Source organism: Humulus lupulus, chromosome 6 (assembly GCF_963169125.1).
Source record: "Humulus lupulus chromosome 6, drHumLupu1.1, whole genome shotgun sequence".
NCBI lineage: Eukaryota > Viridiplantae > Streptophyta > Magnoliopsida > Rosales > Cannabaceae > Humulus > Humulus lupulus.
In genome coordinates, this window is record NC_084798.1 from 3,282,642 (window position 1) to 3,300,478 (window position 17,837).

General features: G+C 37.4%; 1 protein-coding gene across 1 annotated transcript; it reads right to left on the reverse strand.

The window, feature by feature from the left end:
* Window positions 1-12,793: 12,793 nt before the first annotated feature.
* LOC133783694 (cytochrome P450 71D11-like) lies at window positions 12,794-14,979 on the reverse strand. The gene is made up of 2 exons (XM_062223343.1): window positions 14,053-14,979; window positions 12,794-13,467 (listed from the first exon to the last, which is right to left on the reverse strand). The coding sequence occupies exons 1-2, from the start codon at window positions 14,959-14,961 to the stop codon at window positions 12,859-12,861; spliced, it is 1,518 nt and encodes a 505-aa protein (XP_062079327.1). The 5' UTR covers window positions 14,962-14,979; the 3' UTR covers window positions 12,794-12,858.
* Between the last annotated feature and the right edge of the window lie 2,858 nt (window positions 14,980-17,837).

A 17,837-nucleotide genomic window follows, 5' to 3' on the forward strand; every position in this document is an offset into this window, starting at 1 on the left:
GCTCGACCGGAGGAGCTCGAGCAACTGCAACGAATCGCTGGCACTTTTCGCACTTCTTCACGTATGAGATCGAGTCTTTGGATAAAGTTGGCCAGTAATACCCTTGCCTGAGAACCTTTAAGGCCAAGCTCTGCCCCCCGGTGTAGTCTCCGCAGAATCCTTCGTGAACTTCCTGCAGGATGGCCTTCGCTTCACTTGGAAGAACGTACCGGAGGAGAGGTAGGGAGTGCCCACGTCGGTACAACACCCCATCGACTATCGTATATCTAGGAGCCTGATACAGGATTCGCCGTGCATCGTTATGTCCTTCAGGAAGCTTGCCCTCGACGAGATATTCAAGAATGGGGGTCATCCAGGTCGGCCTGGCGTCGACCATCTCGACCTCAGCCCGTTCTTATTCTATACTTCGTTTTTCCAAGAATTCTATTGGCACCAACCCCAAGGTCTCCGTCTCTCCTGAGGTGGCGAGCTTGGCAAGAGCATCTGCATTAGCGTTCTACTCCCGAGGTATCTGTTCGATCGATCCTCTCTCAAATGCGGACAACTCAGCTTTTACCTTTAGGCGGCCATCTTGGGTCCCCGCGCCTGATACTCGCCCAGAACCTGGTTTACCACGAGCTGGGAGTCACTGAAGCACTAGACGGAGCTCACCTTTAACTCCTTGGCTATCCTCAGCTCGGCCAACAAAGCTTCGTACTCTGCCTCGTTGTTGGAGGCCTTGAATCCGAACCTTAGCGCAGAGTGGAATCTATGTCCCTCGAGGGATATCAGAATGAATCCGGCCCTGGAGCCGTTCTCGTTGGATGAACTATCCACAAAGATCCTCCACAACGATTGGGGCGAGGTGACTTGGGGTGAGCCCTCTGCTGGATTCTCCTGGAATCCCGTGCATTCTGCCACAAAATCGGTGAGGGCCTGACTTTTTATAGCAGTTCGCGGAGTGTAGAAAATCTCGAACTGACTTAGTTCGACCGCCCATTTTAACAAACGTCCCGATGCTTCAGGTTTTTGCAAAACCTTCCTTAGAGGCTGATCGGTCATGAAGTGTACTGAGTGAGATTGGAAGTACGACCTGAGCTTTCGCGAGGCCGTGATTAGGTAGAACGCCAATTTTTCCATCAGTGGGTATCGTGATTCTGCCCCGAGGAGTCTCTTGTTGATGTAGTAGACTGGCTTCTGAACTTGGTCCTCTTCTCGTACCAGTACGGCACTAGCTGCATCCTCAGTGACAGCCAGGTAGAGAAAAAGAGGCTCGCCTACCTTGGGCTTGGATAGCACAGGCGGTTCAGCCAGATGTGCCTTCAGGTCGAGGAATACGCTTTCGCATTCTACTGTCCATTCAAACTTCTTGTTTCCTCGGAGTAGGTTGTAGAAGGGAAAACACTTATCAGTTGACTTGGAGATAAACCGGTTGAGTGCTGCAACTCTTCCTGTTAAGCCTTGGACATCTTTTCGCGACCTGGGCGAAGGAAGCTCGAGCAGAGACCTGATCTTACTTGGGTTTGCCTCGATTCCTCGGGTATTGACTATGAACCCTAGGAATTTCCCTGATGCGACTCCAAAAGTGCATTTCTGGGGATTGAGCCTCATGCCGTATTCTCGTAGTATTTTAAAACATTTTTCCAGGTCGGAAACATGGTTATCGGCAGCCTTTGACTTGACTAGCATGTCATCAACGTACACTTCCATGTTCTTTCCTATCTGGTCCGCGAACATTCTATTTACTAGTCTTTGGTAGGTAGCTCCGGCGTTCTTCAGGGCGAAAGGCATGACCTTGTAGCAATAGACATTAGTTGGGGTCATGAAGCTGGTGTGTTCCTGATCCGCCGGATTCATCACGATCTGATTGTAGCCTCAGTATGCGTCCATAAAGGACATGAGCTCGTGCCCCGCCGTGGCATCCACCAACTGGTCAATCCGTGGCAATGGAAAACAATCCTTGGGGTAGGCTTTATTCAGGTTGGAGAAGTCGATGCAGGTTCGCCATTTTCTGTTGGGCTTTGGAACTAGCACGGGGTTGGCGACCCAAATTGGAAACTTGGCTTCACGGATAAAGCCACATTTTTTGAGCCGGGCTACTTCTTCTTCTAGGGCTTCAGCCCGGGTTGTTCCTAAACGTCTTTGCTTCAGAGACTTGGCAGGAATGCTTTTATCCAGATGAAGCGTGTGCATGATGACACTCGGGCTAAACCCCACCATGTCCTCGTGGGACCAGGCAAATACGTCTAAGTTAGCCCGCAGAAACGTAGTCAGCTCCGCCATCCTCTTGCCGCAGAGGTTTTTCCCGAGCCTGACCGTCCGTGACAGATTCTGTGGATCAAGGTTCACTTCCTCGAGCTCGTTAATAGCCTGGAGCTCGGATATATCTTCGCCTATTCGAGGGTCAATATCCTCGCTTAAAGCGACATTTCCCCCTTTGGCGCTTTGAGGTTTTTCAATTTCAGGGTCCGCTGAGGGTTCCTGAGATTCCTCTTCACCCAGAATGGCCATATCCAGCTGCCCAGGTTTAGATTTTCCCTTCATGGAAATGTTGTAGCATTCCCTGGCAACGAGCTGATCGCCCTGGATAGTGCAGATTCCTGTTGAATTAGGGAACTTCATGGCGAGGTGTTGAATGGAAGTGATAGCCTCGAAAGCTATGAGTGTAGGTCGACCCAAAATGGCGTTGTAAGCAGCAGAGCAGTCTATGACCACGAACTCGAGTAGTTTGGATATTGTTCGAGATTCTTCTCCTAGGGCGATCACCAGCTCGATTGTCCCTATCGCTGCTGATCCTTCTCCCGAAAAACCATACAGCATCATGGAGGTCGCCTTTAGATCGGCGACAGTCAAACCCATCTTCTCTAAGGTGGATCGGAATAGGAGGTTCACCGAACTCCCGTTGTCTATTAATACCCTCCTCACTCTCCGGTTGGCGAGCTGGACTGCTACAACCAAGGGGTCATTGTGAGGGAACTGGCATGGCCTGCATCTTCCTCCGTAAAATTGATTGGTTGCCTCTCCAATCACTGCTGCTTTGACTGACGCTTCTCTGGGACGAACTCCACTCCGTTATGAGCCTTTAGTTCATTCACGTATCTCTTCTGGGCACCTCTGCTTGTGCCAGCCATGTGCGGACCTCCAGAGATGGTGGATATCTCTCCTCCAACCACGGGAGGAGGGACGTCCTGATCTACCCGGGACCCTGGCTGACTGCCTGGGGCTTCTGGAGCAGGTCGACTCACTGGAACCCTGTTCCACGAGTATTGAGCCAAGGGGCCAGCTCGGATGAGAGTCTCGATCTCATCTTTTAAATGCCTACAATCGTCGGTATTGTGGCCCACATCGTTATGAAAACGCCAAAATTTGGAAGTGTCTCTCTTTCCCTTGTGGTGCTTCAATGGCTCCGGCCTCTTCCAGGGGACCCGAGTAGAGTTGGCCAGGAAGATACTCTCTCTGGACTGGGTGAGCTCGGTATTTGTCGTGAAAACGGGCTTAAACTTATCTACAGACTTATTCTTCTTTCGGCCGTGCTGACTGTTTTCGCCATTGCCCTTTCTTTTGCCTCCGCCGGGCTGGTTGCTCTGTGCGACGTTTGGGGTCACTGCCACGACCTCCGTCCCTACTCCCATGGGCTGATCGAGAACCTGGCTGGTTCCCGCAGCTGAGGCTTCGGCTTCTTCCAAGTTTATCCATTCTTGGGCCCTGTTAAGGAATTCGTTGATCGAGCTGACCCCCTTCCTTTGTATATCCTTCCATAGGTCTCCTCCGACAAGGATTCCGGTTCTCATGGCCATGAGCTTGGAGCTATCATCCGCGTCTCTAGCCCTAGCAGCGACATTCGCGAATCTACCCAGGTAGGCCTTCAGAGTCTCACCAGGTTGCTGTCTCACGTTAGCCAGGGAGTCGGCCTAAACACGGGCGGCCTGGGAGGCTCGGAATGCCCTTTTGAAGTTAGCTGAGAAGGTCTTCCAGGAACTGATTGACTATCTTTTACTTTGCTTGAACCACTATCTGGCAGGTCAGTCAGTGTGGAAGGGAAGATCAAGCATCTCAGCTCGGGGCCAATGTTATGGGCCATCATTAGGGTGTTGAACATCCCTAAATGGTCCGACGGGTCTCCGTCCCTGTTGAACTTTGACAAGTGAGGCATACGGAAACCAGATGGGTATGTATTCGTTGCTATGTTGGGGGCGAAGAGTTCCATCTCGTCTCTCGAATCATATTCGTCTGTTTCTTTTTCTGATAGGAGCTTCCTCATCAGCTCCTCCATCTGAGTCAGGCGCTCGAGGGTTTGGTCCTGATGTCCTTGGTTATTCCGGGGCTGTTCAACAGCTCCGGATCCATTGTACACATTAGGTGGATTATTGCTCCTCCTATCTTGAGATAGGTTATTTAGGACATTCCCTCTGTTGCGTACTTCGGACAGAACCCCCCTTGAGCGAGACTGGGCATCTCCTCCTGCTCTGTCCCCTCTATGAGAGTTGAGGCGATCTCGCAGGTCACCTCCCTAGGTGGTTTAGTGACTTTGTGCCGAACTTAACCACTGACGCAGGTCTCCCCCAGAGAGATCACTCCGGCGACTGCCGGTCTAGTGGCTCCTACTGGATAGGCTTGGAGTCCACCTTTGGTGGTGACGACCTGAGCTTTCCCCTGGCGCCCTGCTACGCCGGGAAGGTCCAGCTGATGGCGGGTTTCTCCTACTACTCCCATAGGCTGGGATGTCCTGGACGGGCCGAGGAGGAGATGGATATCTGATTGGAGATGGAGGATGCCTGACTGGGGAGGCGATCCTGGTTCCGTCTGGACGGATCAAGTTTGGTGGGGGCCTTTCGGCCCTACCAACCTGCTGGTCCCGCGCGGGGCGATCTGGACGAGGCGCAGGACGGTCGTCGGGGACGGGCTGACGTCGGGAGCCCTCCCCGGATCTCCTTCGAGAATTTCCTCGAGCTCCCATGGGCGTTCTCGAGGATGGCTGAGAGCTAGGAGCTGACGTCCTGACCGAACGACTGTACTGTTAGGAAAAATAATATTGCCTCAATGGAAATGGTAAGATAATATTACAACTCTAGGAAATATATTACAAATAAATATTGATTGATTAAAAAGTGTTACAACTCTATGACAAAAGGTACATGTAAATATAAAGAAAGAGGTAGAAGATGATAGAAATAGAAAATACAACTCTAAGACAAAATATACAAATAAACTAGAAGTAGTATAATGAAAAGATATAGATGAGATTACAACTCTAAAACAAAAGATACAAGTAAAAGAGTGAATAATAGAAGAAAAGAAAAGCAATATAATAAAAGAACAAGAATAAGAACAATGAACAAAGAACTCTCACTCACACAACCAAAGTGAAGAGTATTAGGGATCACCAACTTGAACAAGGTTTGAAACCTTTGTCCAAAAGCTTATTTCCCCCTAACTCAAGCACTAAGGGATCTCTCACAGATTTTGGAAATGCTTTCTGGAATAATCAAGCCTCAAGGTGTTTCTAGCCAAGTGCTCTAGTGGATAGAAATGGTGTATCTTACAAGTGAGCATTAGGCTCCTATTTATAGAGTTTAGAGACACCCTTTGAATTTCAAATTCCACCAACCCCCATGGCTGTTACCAATGATAAATTGGGTGTTTTATGGAATTAAAATAGAGATTTGGGAGTTACTTGGCTGTTGGAAACGTTCAAAATTGGATAAAAACCGACTTAGTATGAATCTGTCAGCCACTAGCGCCGCGGCGCTTGTTTCAAGCGCCGCGACCCTTGGTCAGTTTCAGCAACCAATTTTTTAAGTTTTTTCCAAAACGTTCCAATTTATTCCCACTTGATTTTGTAACTTCCATACACAATATGAGAGTTAAAATCACATCTCTATCAGCCATTTCTCATATGGCTTTAAGAAATTCATCTCAATATTGTGTAACAACAAATCTACACAATAATGGGTGATATTTAGGAGTTACAAATTTGTGATGAATTTGTAACACCAAATATGTTACATGTTTGGATATTTCACATATATCCAAATAATGTAACTCTCTATTATATGTTACAATATGTGACACTCCATGTCACATTTATTTAATCTAAAACATTATATTATAAAATAATATAATATTACATTATATTATAAAATAATATAACATGTACTGCAGTTGTCCGGTCCTAGGCATTTCCTCGAATTTTGCCTCTCGATGGTGTGATGAAGGGGTGGAGTTGGCTGCCGGAAGTCTATCCGAACGGCTATGCCTGGACCGATTACCCCGGCGAGACTTTGGAGCCTCGCCTTGCCTCTCTCCGACGTTAACGCCGGTTGTGAGAGGGGGTAATCGGGCCAGGATATCCTGGATTTGCTGGCTAGTTGTTGGTAACTGGCTCCTCAGTTGAGCGTTCTCCATCGCCACCGTAGTATAATAACATGGGTTCGGATTAGGTGGCCGAGGCGCCGAACTACCAGTATCATCTTGGCCCACCGGCTGTTTTCCTGGCTGCTGCTGGACTTCAGGAACTTGTTCATCAGGGATGGCAGTATGATGAGCCTCCTGCCCATCATGTTGTTCTGTCTCGTTACCATGATTGGACTGAGTAGTCACCATAGTTGCATGTTTGCAGCAGCACTAATCGATCTTGCTCTCAATGAAAGCGCCAAACTGTTGACGCGGTTCATCGCCAACAGGTAATTAAAAGAAGAAGAGAAAGGGATTAGTGCTAACGGTGAACCGAAATAGATATATAATCTTAGAGGATGAAAGAGGTGACTCAAGACACGGTTTTTAAGTGGTTCGAAGGTTAAAATCCTTCTACTCCACTAGTCAATATTATTGATCTATGCTGAGTATTTGATTACAAAGTATTTCTTACAAGAGATTATTTTTCCAACCCCTATCAACTCCCAGGGTCTCCATATTTATAGGAGAAGGCACCTGGAAGTTGGTAAGAAGGTCATCCCGTGACCTTCTTACTTGTCGTATCAATTCTGTGACATTCATGATTAATTCCTAAACCTGACACATAAGTGTGGTCAAATCAATAGGTAAGGAGGTAATGGACCGCACGGCCCAACTCAGTCGTGGGTGTCTGAACATGCACGTTCCTGCTGCGTGTCCGAGAAGTCAGGGGGATATCAGACACGTGATGCCTGATATATGCATGTTTACCTTGCGTGTGTTGACTTCACAAAGGGTCACAGCCTCCATATCCAGCTCGTACCACGAGCTTCATACTTAGTTCGGTCTTCGGCCTTCGGAATCCCTGCCCCGGCCTTGGGCGGTGAAGGCGAGCTCTTGGGGCTTCCTTGAGCTAAGAAGGCACGACATTACGACAGAAGCTCCAGCCCTGGGGATGATCATGAGGTAATCATGGTTAGGCCGCAGCTCGGCTTGCTAATCAGCCCGGGGGAAAATCAGGGCGTACAAGGATGTTACAACTACTTCGGAAGAGGAGAAGAAAAAACTCCTAAGGGGCTGGACTGTCCTCGGGGCCAAAGGATAACTGCCCAAGAACACTATCAGAAGCTATGAACATCGCCAGAATTAGGGAATTTTCCAAATTCCGGTTGAGCGTCTAAAAATGCTAAAAGTCTCGCACAGAGCGCAATGGGCCATTTTGAATGTTTTTATCATCAAAATGTGCCCACAAAGGTCTAAAAGAGGTCAAAATGACCTCCGAAGTGTCAGAAATTCAAAATCTTAGGCATGCACCTAAAACCCTCAACATAATTAAAAAATAAGCTCAAAGCCAAACAAGAAATGGAGAAGTAAATACATGCTCGAGATGAAGTGCTTGTACGTGCTGAAGTGAGCCCGGACTTTAAAAAAATTATTTTCCGTCTGAACAGAAGTAAGATGATTCTCACCAATTGTCCAGAGCATCGAGAGCCCAAAAAATAGGGGAGATTTGGGAAGCTATGAAGTGAAGAAGAAGAGAGGGTTTGAAGGTTCTGAGGTTTTGAATTTCGAATGCAAAAAGTTATTTCTGAGAGGCAGTTGTTGAGTTTCATACTCGAAGAGCTTAGGGTGGAAGAAACTCCACGCCGACCGTTAATAACCTACTACATAGGCACTCGTAAGTAATCCAACAATCAGAATCTAAGAGGTGTGCATCATGATCATTAGCATGGGAAAAAGACGCCTCGGGTATGGGGAGAAAGGACACTTGAGGTACATATTAGATGTTTTGGGTCGTGGAGTGGACTCCTCATTAATGGCACAGATTGATGGGATTAGTAATAGGGAGTCAACACGTGGCACTACATTTTCAAGAGTGTGATGTCATGAAGAGCCCAAGCGTTTCCTCTCGAAGACCTTTCGAATTACTTCTCTCAGGCTAAGTCTCCACTATTCAAGGACAAGCGAAGACTTGGGGGGCAAATGTTGTCCGTGTTTTCACCATAGGACATGTGGTAGTCATTAGAGGATTAATTAAGCTCCTCGAGCACTAATGAGGTTTCGTGCAGCTCGCGTAGATCTCCTCAAAGTGTAAACTCCTCCAAGAGTTGTGGTCCGGTCAGACGTGTATGTCTCCAAGTGAGGCCACTCTCTGAGGTCTGTCCTCAGGGCGCATATGTCTCAAAGTGAGGCCACGTCTCGTGGTCTGTTTCCAAGACATGGATATCTCCACATAAGGCAACACACCGAGGACCGCTTAGGTGGTCCTCTTGCTTTCATTCAGCAACCCCTCAGGTTTAGGATTCTTGTCCTCAGACCTATAGTAGTTGCCAGGTATCAATCGTTGCAGTTGTGGCCCACTAGAAGCTCGTCTGACAACTTTTGATGAACCTTGAGTAGTTGTTTCGAGTTCGTACACTGTTCAATCGATATTTCCCTCCACACAGCCGTATCGTGACATTGCCAAATATTTTTTCCCCATAAAGTTGGTGGACAACTTTCTGAAAATGGGCCTCGTGCAATCTGCCTGGGCCCATGGTCTTTATTATAGTGCATCCATATGTAATTAATTAACATTTTACTCTCCAAATAATGGGGAGTTTTGTATTAATTTTCCATTAAGGACATTAATGACCTAGCCCTCTATAAATAGGGCTGAGATATCTCCTTGTAAGGGGTTCAGAATGTTGGCTGGTTAAACATTATAAACCCAGAGAAATATATACATTGACTCCATTGAAGCTTGCTCAAACAAGCTTCAAAATCACTAATACTAAAGATTCGTTGATTATGACTCTTTAATAGCCTGAACCACATAAAACATTTGTGTTATTTTATTCTATTTTCTGTCAAGTTCTTAGAATAGGTTGATAGCGAAAAATGCAGTCAATAGATGTATATACTCTCTTCCTAACATATATTCCTTTTAAAAAAGCATATATAAATATTTTATCAATCTCTACAATATTATTTTACATTTTTTCCAGTATCATATATATATATATATATTAGGTGTTTTTATGTTACTATTTATGACTCATTAATTAATTATTTTTTTTTACTTAGGTATTTATTAAATTACAATATTTTTTTATATTTATTATATTTTGTTTTGTTAATACAATATTTAATTAGAATGAATGTTGTTATAATAATTTTCTTATTTTTATATTTTTGATATAATTTATATTTTAGTTTCTTTTATAACTTTTGATTAATTTAGAGTATAATTTTTTTAATTGTAGAGTATAATTATATTTGACATCATAAATGGATAAATATTACAAATATGAAAACATATAGCGATATTATTGGAAGTGAGAAAATATTTTAAATGAATAAAAAAAGGTGGACTTTTGGAAATGTAAAATATAGAGAAGCTGGTGTATCGTAGTTTAATGTAAAATAGAAATGGTTGAGTTTTAGTGATGCAAAATGAAGAAAAAATAGCTCACCTAGTGTGAGTGCTTTAAGTAATCTTCTTTTATTTTGGAAAAATAACACTAATCTAATCTAATAGCCATACGCGTATAGCTTAACAAAGTAACTACCCACCATAGCATGCTTTTGGATTAGAGAAATACTAAAGAGCATCTTAGAGTGTCAAACACTCTTTATCACTATTGATACAAATAAATATTGTATTTCGCATATTTTAATTTAAATTAAATTAAACTAAAATATGTAGAACCCGTTACTAAATTACACTAATAGTAATGTGACATATCTTAAGGTGCTAGGCACCCTAGAGTACCTTATACTAATTTTTTTTTTGGATTATTCTATACATGACCATCTCCAAGAATCTACACCATTTTGATGTAGATTCCAACATTTTTAGTGTTTCCAAAGGAAAAACCAAATATCACACTAAATATTATTCCATATATTTTACATTAATCTCCAATAACTAATGTATGATATTTATGAATTCTCAACAAATTAAATAATATATCATAATTATTATATTTTTACAATTAATTACTAAGGGATATTGGCGGCGATAATACCGAAATTTTTTCAAAAGTTACTCTTTAACGCACAATTTTTTTTTTTTTTGCGGTAATAATACATAAATCTACAATTTCGGTGAGTACTCATCGTCAACTTCCCGTTAATTATCCACGTGACACATTTTTATACTCGTAAATTTAGGTATTAAAGTGTAACTTTATAAATGATTTGGGTATTATCGCTATCAATATCTCGAAATTCTTTAAATACTATAAAAATCATTTTAAAATTTAAAAAAATCTAAAAGATTATTTGAAACAAATTAATAAAACCAAAATTTTCAAATTGGAAACAACCAAAATTAAAATTGAAACTCAAAATCATCCCAAAATCCATATTATTAATTAGTTTTTAATAATCTTTTAGATATTTAAAATTTAAAATGATTTTTATAATATTTTAAAAAATTAAATAATTTAGTCTAAAATCATTCCAAAATCCATATGTGTCACGTGAATACTTAACGAGCAGTTAACGGTGAGTACTAATGGTTGCACCGAAATTGTAGATTTAGGTATTACCGCAAAAAAAAAATGTATTAAAGTGTAACTTTTGAAAAGATTTGGGTATTATCGATGCTAATTAGACTAATAAAAATGTATAACATAGATACTTAATGTAACAGTGAGTACTAATAGATGCACCGAAGTTATAGATTTATGTAGTATTACGCCAAAAAAAAATTTGGATATTAAAGTGCAACTTTTGATAAATTTTTTTGGGTATTATCACCACTAATTTCCCTAATTATTAATTATAATTTAAATTTTAAACTAATATAATAAAACTAAATATTTATTAACTCAATTAAACATTACATTCATTGATTAAACATTAGACATAATCTAAATTAACAAAAAAAATCAGTTATATTAATGTTAGTATTCTTAATTTTAGTGATATTTTTATTCTTCTTTAAATTTATAATTTTTTACTTATAAAAATTAAAACACAACATAATCAGCTAAGAAATATAAATTAAAAAAAATATTAAAGATATTACTGTACACAAATTTAATTTGTTGGTAAAAATGCAAAGTATTTTTCAAAGAAAAATAAAAATAGGATTAAAGTGCAAAAGAAAAAGTTACACACCAAAATGGTGTAGATGACTTGTTTCATACCAAATTTGGTGAAGAATCTTCTCGTTCACACTAAATTTTTATTTTTTATGAAGCACCAGCCTGCTGTGGAATTATTTTCTCAATAGTTTGAAGTCTAACAAAATTCTTGTACTCAAAATTTGTTAAATCCTTACAAGTATATGAGACCAGATCATTCCCACTGCGTTGACTTTTTTATTCAGGTTAATATTTATTCAATGATATTTCTTTTGCACTCATTTCTCTTTCTTGAGTTTTTTCTATTGGGTTATGTTCTAGAGTGATTTTAACGAGGTCAAATTTCTCAAAAATAATAATAATAAATAAAAATGAATGTTCTATAATTCACAAGCCACTAAAAAATAAGAGCATTGCTCCTAGAGTGATTAGCGGTTTTTCATAATATTGTAATTATTAAATTAAAATACATAAAAAAATATTAAATTGCATTTTTAGACACCAACAGCTCATTAATTATTGCTACATACGTGTTATTTCACAAAGTACAAAGCAAAATTTTCACAACTAACACTTGATAATAATAATAAAATAAGTACATACTTTTGTAATTATTCCAAGCACAATATTTGTAAAAGACAAACTGCTTCGTTATTCCTTCTTATTATAGCTAGATGATATATATATATATATATATATAGTAATACAAATCTTCATCTTCAACTTCATCTTCTTGTGATTTTGCCGTAGATGACAGATCATATTTTCTTCTCACGGTAACACCAAACGACTCAGTCATGTCTAAATCTTCAGGTTTCATTCCATTAGGGAGTTTCCAATCAAAGTGGTATAGCAACAAAACAAGAGGAAGCTCAATATTGATGGTACCCAATGACTTTTTTATTCAGGTTAATATTTTTCTTTCTTGAGTTTTTTCTATTAGATCATGCAAGGCCAAATTTCTTAAAAATAATAATATAAATAAAAATGAATGTTCTATAATTCACAAGCCGCTAAAAAATAAGAGCATTGCTATTAGGCACAGCTGGAGCCGAACATTATTACGAGATGACACCTTATAACGAGTGATTAGCGATTTTTTATAATACTGTAATTATTAAATTAAAATATATAAAACCAATATTAAATTGCATTTTTAAACACTAATAGCTCATTAATTATTGCAACATACGTGTTATTTCACAAAGTACAAAGCAAAATTACAACTAACACTTGATAATAACAATAAAATAAGCACATACTTTTGTAATTATTCCAAGCACAATATTTGTAAAAGACAAACTGCTTCATTATTCATTCTTAGTATAGCTAGATGATATATATATATATATAGTAATACAAATCTTTATCTTCAACTTCATCTTCTTGTGATTTTGCCGTAGATGACAGATCATGAGTGGTGCGCAGGAATCAACAACAAATCATATTTTCTTCTCACGGTAACACCAAACGACTCAGTCATGTCTAAATCTTCAGGTTTCATTCCATTAGGGAGTTTCCAATCAAAGTGGTACAGCAACAAAGCAAGAGGAAGCTCAATATTGATGGTACCCAATGATATGCCTGGACAAATTCTCCTTCCGGCACCAAATGGAATATACTCAAAGTTGTTGCCCTTGAAGTCGATAGAGCTATCAAGAAACCTTTCTGGCATAAAACTGTCTGGCTCAACCCAATATTTAGGATCTCTTCCAATTTCCCAAATGTTTACCAGTACTCTGGTTTTCATAGGTATCTCATAACCATTAATCTCACATTTTTCTCTACTTTCCCTTGGAACCAACAGTGGAGCTGTAGGGTGCAACCTTAGAATTTCTTTGACAATGGATTTCAAGTACTTCATCTCATTGATTGAGGTTTCATCCACTGACCCATTTCTACCAAACACTTCCCTCACCTCATTTTGAGCCTTGTTCATCACTCTTGGATTTCTCATCATTTCTGCCATAGCCCAATCCAAAGTTAAAGCTGTTGATTCACTTCCAGCTGTAAAAATATCCTGAAATAATAATAATAATAAAGTCACAATATTATGACTTAATAAATAAGATTTATTTCTCCCTGAGCTAAAAAAGTTCGGAGGACAAAACTCTACATGGGTTATAGTTTGTAGGACAAAATTCTTATTTATTCTTTTCTCAAACTTGTAAAATTATTTATTCTAATAAGAGTTTATACTTTTTTTGACTATGTATTTTGTCTAATTACTTGTTTGGACCCTGTGTTTTGACAAAGTACTTTTTGGACCCTATGTTTTGTAAAATGGTTAAAATAGAACCATAAACCCGATTTTGGTCAATGTTTTCTCAACTAAAATCACAAATAATTTACCAAACTAATAATTTAAAACAAAAACAAAATCATTCTGTTTAAAATCTCTGTTGTTATATTCAATTTTTTCTTCATCAAAATTGAGTTTAAGGTTCTATTTTAACCATTTTACAAAACATAGGGTCCAAAAAGTAATTTGTCGAAACACAGGATCCAAACAGGTAATAAACAAAACACATGGTCCAAAAAGGTATAAACCCTTCTAATAAAAACTTGAAAATATAATTAAAATGACGATGTTGAAAGAACTTACCAAGATTACTGCTATGATATTGTCAGTTGTTAATGTGAACCCAACATCTCCATTAGTAGTAATGTTGTTGTTATGATACTTGAGAAGAACGTCAAGCAAATCTTCCTCTTTACTACCTTTCTCTGCCGATGACATAGTTGCATTCTTCTTTATATGCTCTTTGATGATCTTTTCCATAATCCTTGAACACCTTTTCCTGAGGATCTCATACTTAGGCCGACTGCTCCAATCAAGAAAACTCAAAGAAGGAAACACTTCTCCAAATTCAAACCCTAGAGCTGCCTTGAGAGCTTCCTCCACAATCGATATCACCTCATCATGGTCACTGATGCTTTCCTTGCCAAGCGCAACCCGAGCTGTGATCCTATACGACGATCTTGTGACCATCTCAGTAAGATTGATAGCTGACCCAACTTTTGATGAAATCACTTGCAGAACATCGAAATACTCTTCTCGTCTGGCGGGTCCAAAAGTTTGAACTCTTGCTGGACTCAAAAGCTCCCGCACACAAATCTTTCTGAGTTGTCTCCAGTACTCACCATATGGAGCAAATGCTATGTCCGTGCAGCCATATGCTATGATCTGCGAAATGAGAGTCCGAGGCCTCGATGCAAACACCACATCGTGGGTTCTCATCACCTCTTTCGCATACTCCGGTGATGAAACTACTATGGTTGGAATTTGTCCAAGTCTAAGGTACATGAAGGGTCCATATTTCTTAGCTAACTTGCTGATTGAATGATGAGGTAAAGGGCCAATAATCTGGTGCAAATTTCCAAGTAAGGGTAGTCCCCATGGTCCTGGGGGTAGTTTTGAAGCTGAGTTTCTGGATTGAATTCTTTTCACCACCATAATCAGTAAAAGTAATGAAGACAGAAGGATTGGTAAAGAGGGTAGTTGGAACTCCATGTAGAAGTTATGGATTGTAGATGTAATGTATTAGTTTGTGAAATTATCAATAACATTTAATCCTATATATATAGTACTTTATTCATGTCCTTGAGACCTTACTTCATAGCATCGAGTGTTAACTTTGTGATGCATTGTTAATTAAAATATAACTTATTTTACAAAAAATTTTGCTTTAATAGTGTGTCAAAAGTTGTACTAAATTTGATACATGCTAAAAGTTGAGTTATAAATGTTACATTTTTTTATTTAATTTTATGTCATTTATTTTAGTATTATTTTTATCTATTTGCATTAAATGATATATTTTTTACCTGATTATTTTATTATTATCTTATATGACTATCAACAATAAAATATAAAGAAAAATGTTTACTTTTTGTATATTTTCAATAAATATCAAATTAGTGTTAATGAAATATTAAATTTTACGACAGATTTTATAATTGTGTATTGGAGCGTAATACTAAAATTTTTGCTACATATATAATATATTGGCTTTTTGTACCAAATATAACATACTATTTACACATCTCATTGAAGATGGTCTTAGTGTTCCCAATAATAAAGCAATTATAACTTATAATAATAAGGGTAAATACGAAAATTTTCCCCTCAATTATGGCCTTTATAGAGTTTTGCTCCTGAAATTCTTTTCGTGGCAAAAATCTATCTGAACTATAATAACTATTGTAAATATATTTCTTATATTATAGACTATAATTTAGAGGGCAAAACTTTATAAAGACTATAATTCAGGAGAAAATTGTTATTCAATCTAATAATAATGCTAATAACTACTAGTCAAGGTTGGCTTAAGGCATACGTCAACTTGGCAATTATCGCTTAAGAGCACTCACATCAATTTCTTTATTTTATTCTTTAAAATACACTATTTTTTTTTTCTATTTTAAATCAATCTTTTACGTATGAACATATCATATATTAGTCCCTCTACATTTTATTTACATAATTTAAATATTTGTGTTTTTTTTATTCATTTCAATATTTTCTTTAACCATCAATAATATCTTTATATGCTTTAATATCTTTTATAATATTATAAAAATATAAATACTTTATATAATTTTAATATATTATTTATAAAGTATATGTAATTAGGTATCTAATCAAATAAAAAATTATTGTAAAAAAGTAATAAAAGAATTATTTTTTATTGTATCATATGTATATAGAGTGACGAAAGAGATAATATATATAAATATATAAGACAATTCTTCTATAGGAGATTTACTTTAAGCTTTATTGGTAGGGCACTCAGTGTTTCTCGACCCGTGAATAGTTTTTAGCGCGATTGGTAGGGCTCTTAGTGTTTTTTTATGACCGTGTATATTGTAGCTATTTTAGAGCATCCTGCAAAATTTTAGAAAATTCCGAATAGTTTACAGTACCGAAAACTAGGTTCAAGCATGTTGATTTCCACACGCATAAAAAAAATTAGTCACGCGTCCAACAACATGTTTGAACTTAGTTTTCGGTACTGTAAACTATTCATAATTTTCTGAAAATTTGCAGGATGCTCTAAAATAGCTACAATATACACGGTCATAAAAAAAATCACACCGAAAACTGTTCATGGGTCGAGAACACTGAGAACTGCACCGGTAGGGCTCAAAGTAAAGCCCTATAAAAAAATTCTCCTATATATGTATAAATTATGTATTAAACATATTTTTAATTTAGCAGTTATTTTTTATAACTTTTATAGAATCTTACAACTATTTAACGGAATATACATATAAATCTAACTAAAAAATACAGCAATTAAAAAAATACTATAAACTATATTTTTAATAATTATATTAATATAAATTCAAATATCATAAAATACTATTGTTATGATAATATTTATTACAAGACTATATATTTAATAATTATATCAATATAAATTCAAATATTATAAAATATCATTATTATAACCATAATTTTTATTATTTATATTTTTTTAGAAAAACATGTAACTCTTTTTTATTATTACATAATCAAAAAATTTTAAGTACATATATTCTTATATTAAAGAATAACAAATATTAGAAATACATAATATGTAGGTGTTGTGTGTGTATAAAGAGTGTGATTACGTATAAAATTCTTCTTCTATTAATAATAAACAAATTTTTCTCCAATCATTGAAAATTATCATAGCGGGATATTTTAAATGTACCGTGAAAAGCAGTAATTAAGGCAGTTTGTGATTTAAAAATTTATCATATTATTTATTTTTTAAAAACTACAGACAATGACTTTGGTTTAATTTTTTTAATATGTAAGTTTATATCATTCTATTATAATATATAACATTTTTTATTTATTAAAAATTTATATAACAATTAAAAGAACATAATAAAAATAAATTAATACATTTTCTAAATAAAATAAAATAAATGTACATTGCACATTATTTTTATATATTATATATAGGGTGAGAAAAAAAGATGAATTATTTTTAGATGTATTCTATTTTACCTCTGGTGATGGAGTGGTCAAGGCCTTCCCTTGAATTAAGGCCTCGTTAACACTCAATTAATAATAATAATAATATATTTAAGAGTACATTTTTTTATCATAACATTTAATTTATTACATAAATAATTTGAAATGAAAATTATTATCTCATCAGAATTAAATTATGTCAATATATATATACAAAAAATGGCAAGTTGTGGACATTTCCAAAATAAAAACCTTAAAAAACATTGATTTCAAAAGACCAATTGATGCAAATGTTTGACAACATCATCCATGGCATTAATCAAATGTTACATATTAATCAAAGATAGTCGGTTGGTCACATGACATTTGAAACCTTCAATATAGTTAGTTGATTTAAAGTCAATTTCAAATCTTTAACAATA

What these genes read in the sequence shown, in the direction of transcription:
- LOC133783694 (XM_062223343.1), bottom strand. Translation starts at nt 14,961, where the DNA reads ATGGAGTTCCAACTACCCTCTTTACCAATCCTTCTGTCTTCATTACTT. An exon ending in ATATCATAGCAGTAATCTTG is followed by an intron (nt 13,468 to 14,052) that starts GTAAGTTCTTTC and finishes TTATTATTTCAG; the next exon opens with GATATTTTTACAGCTGGAAG.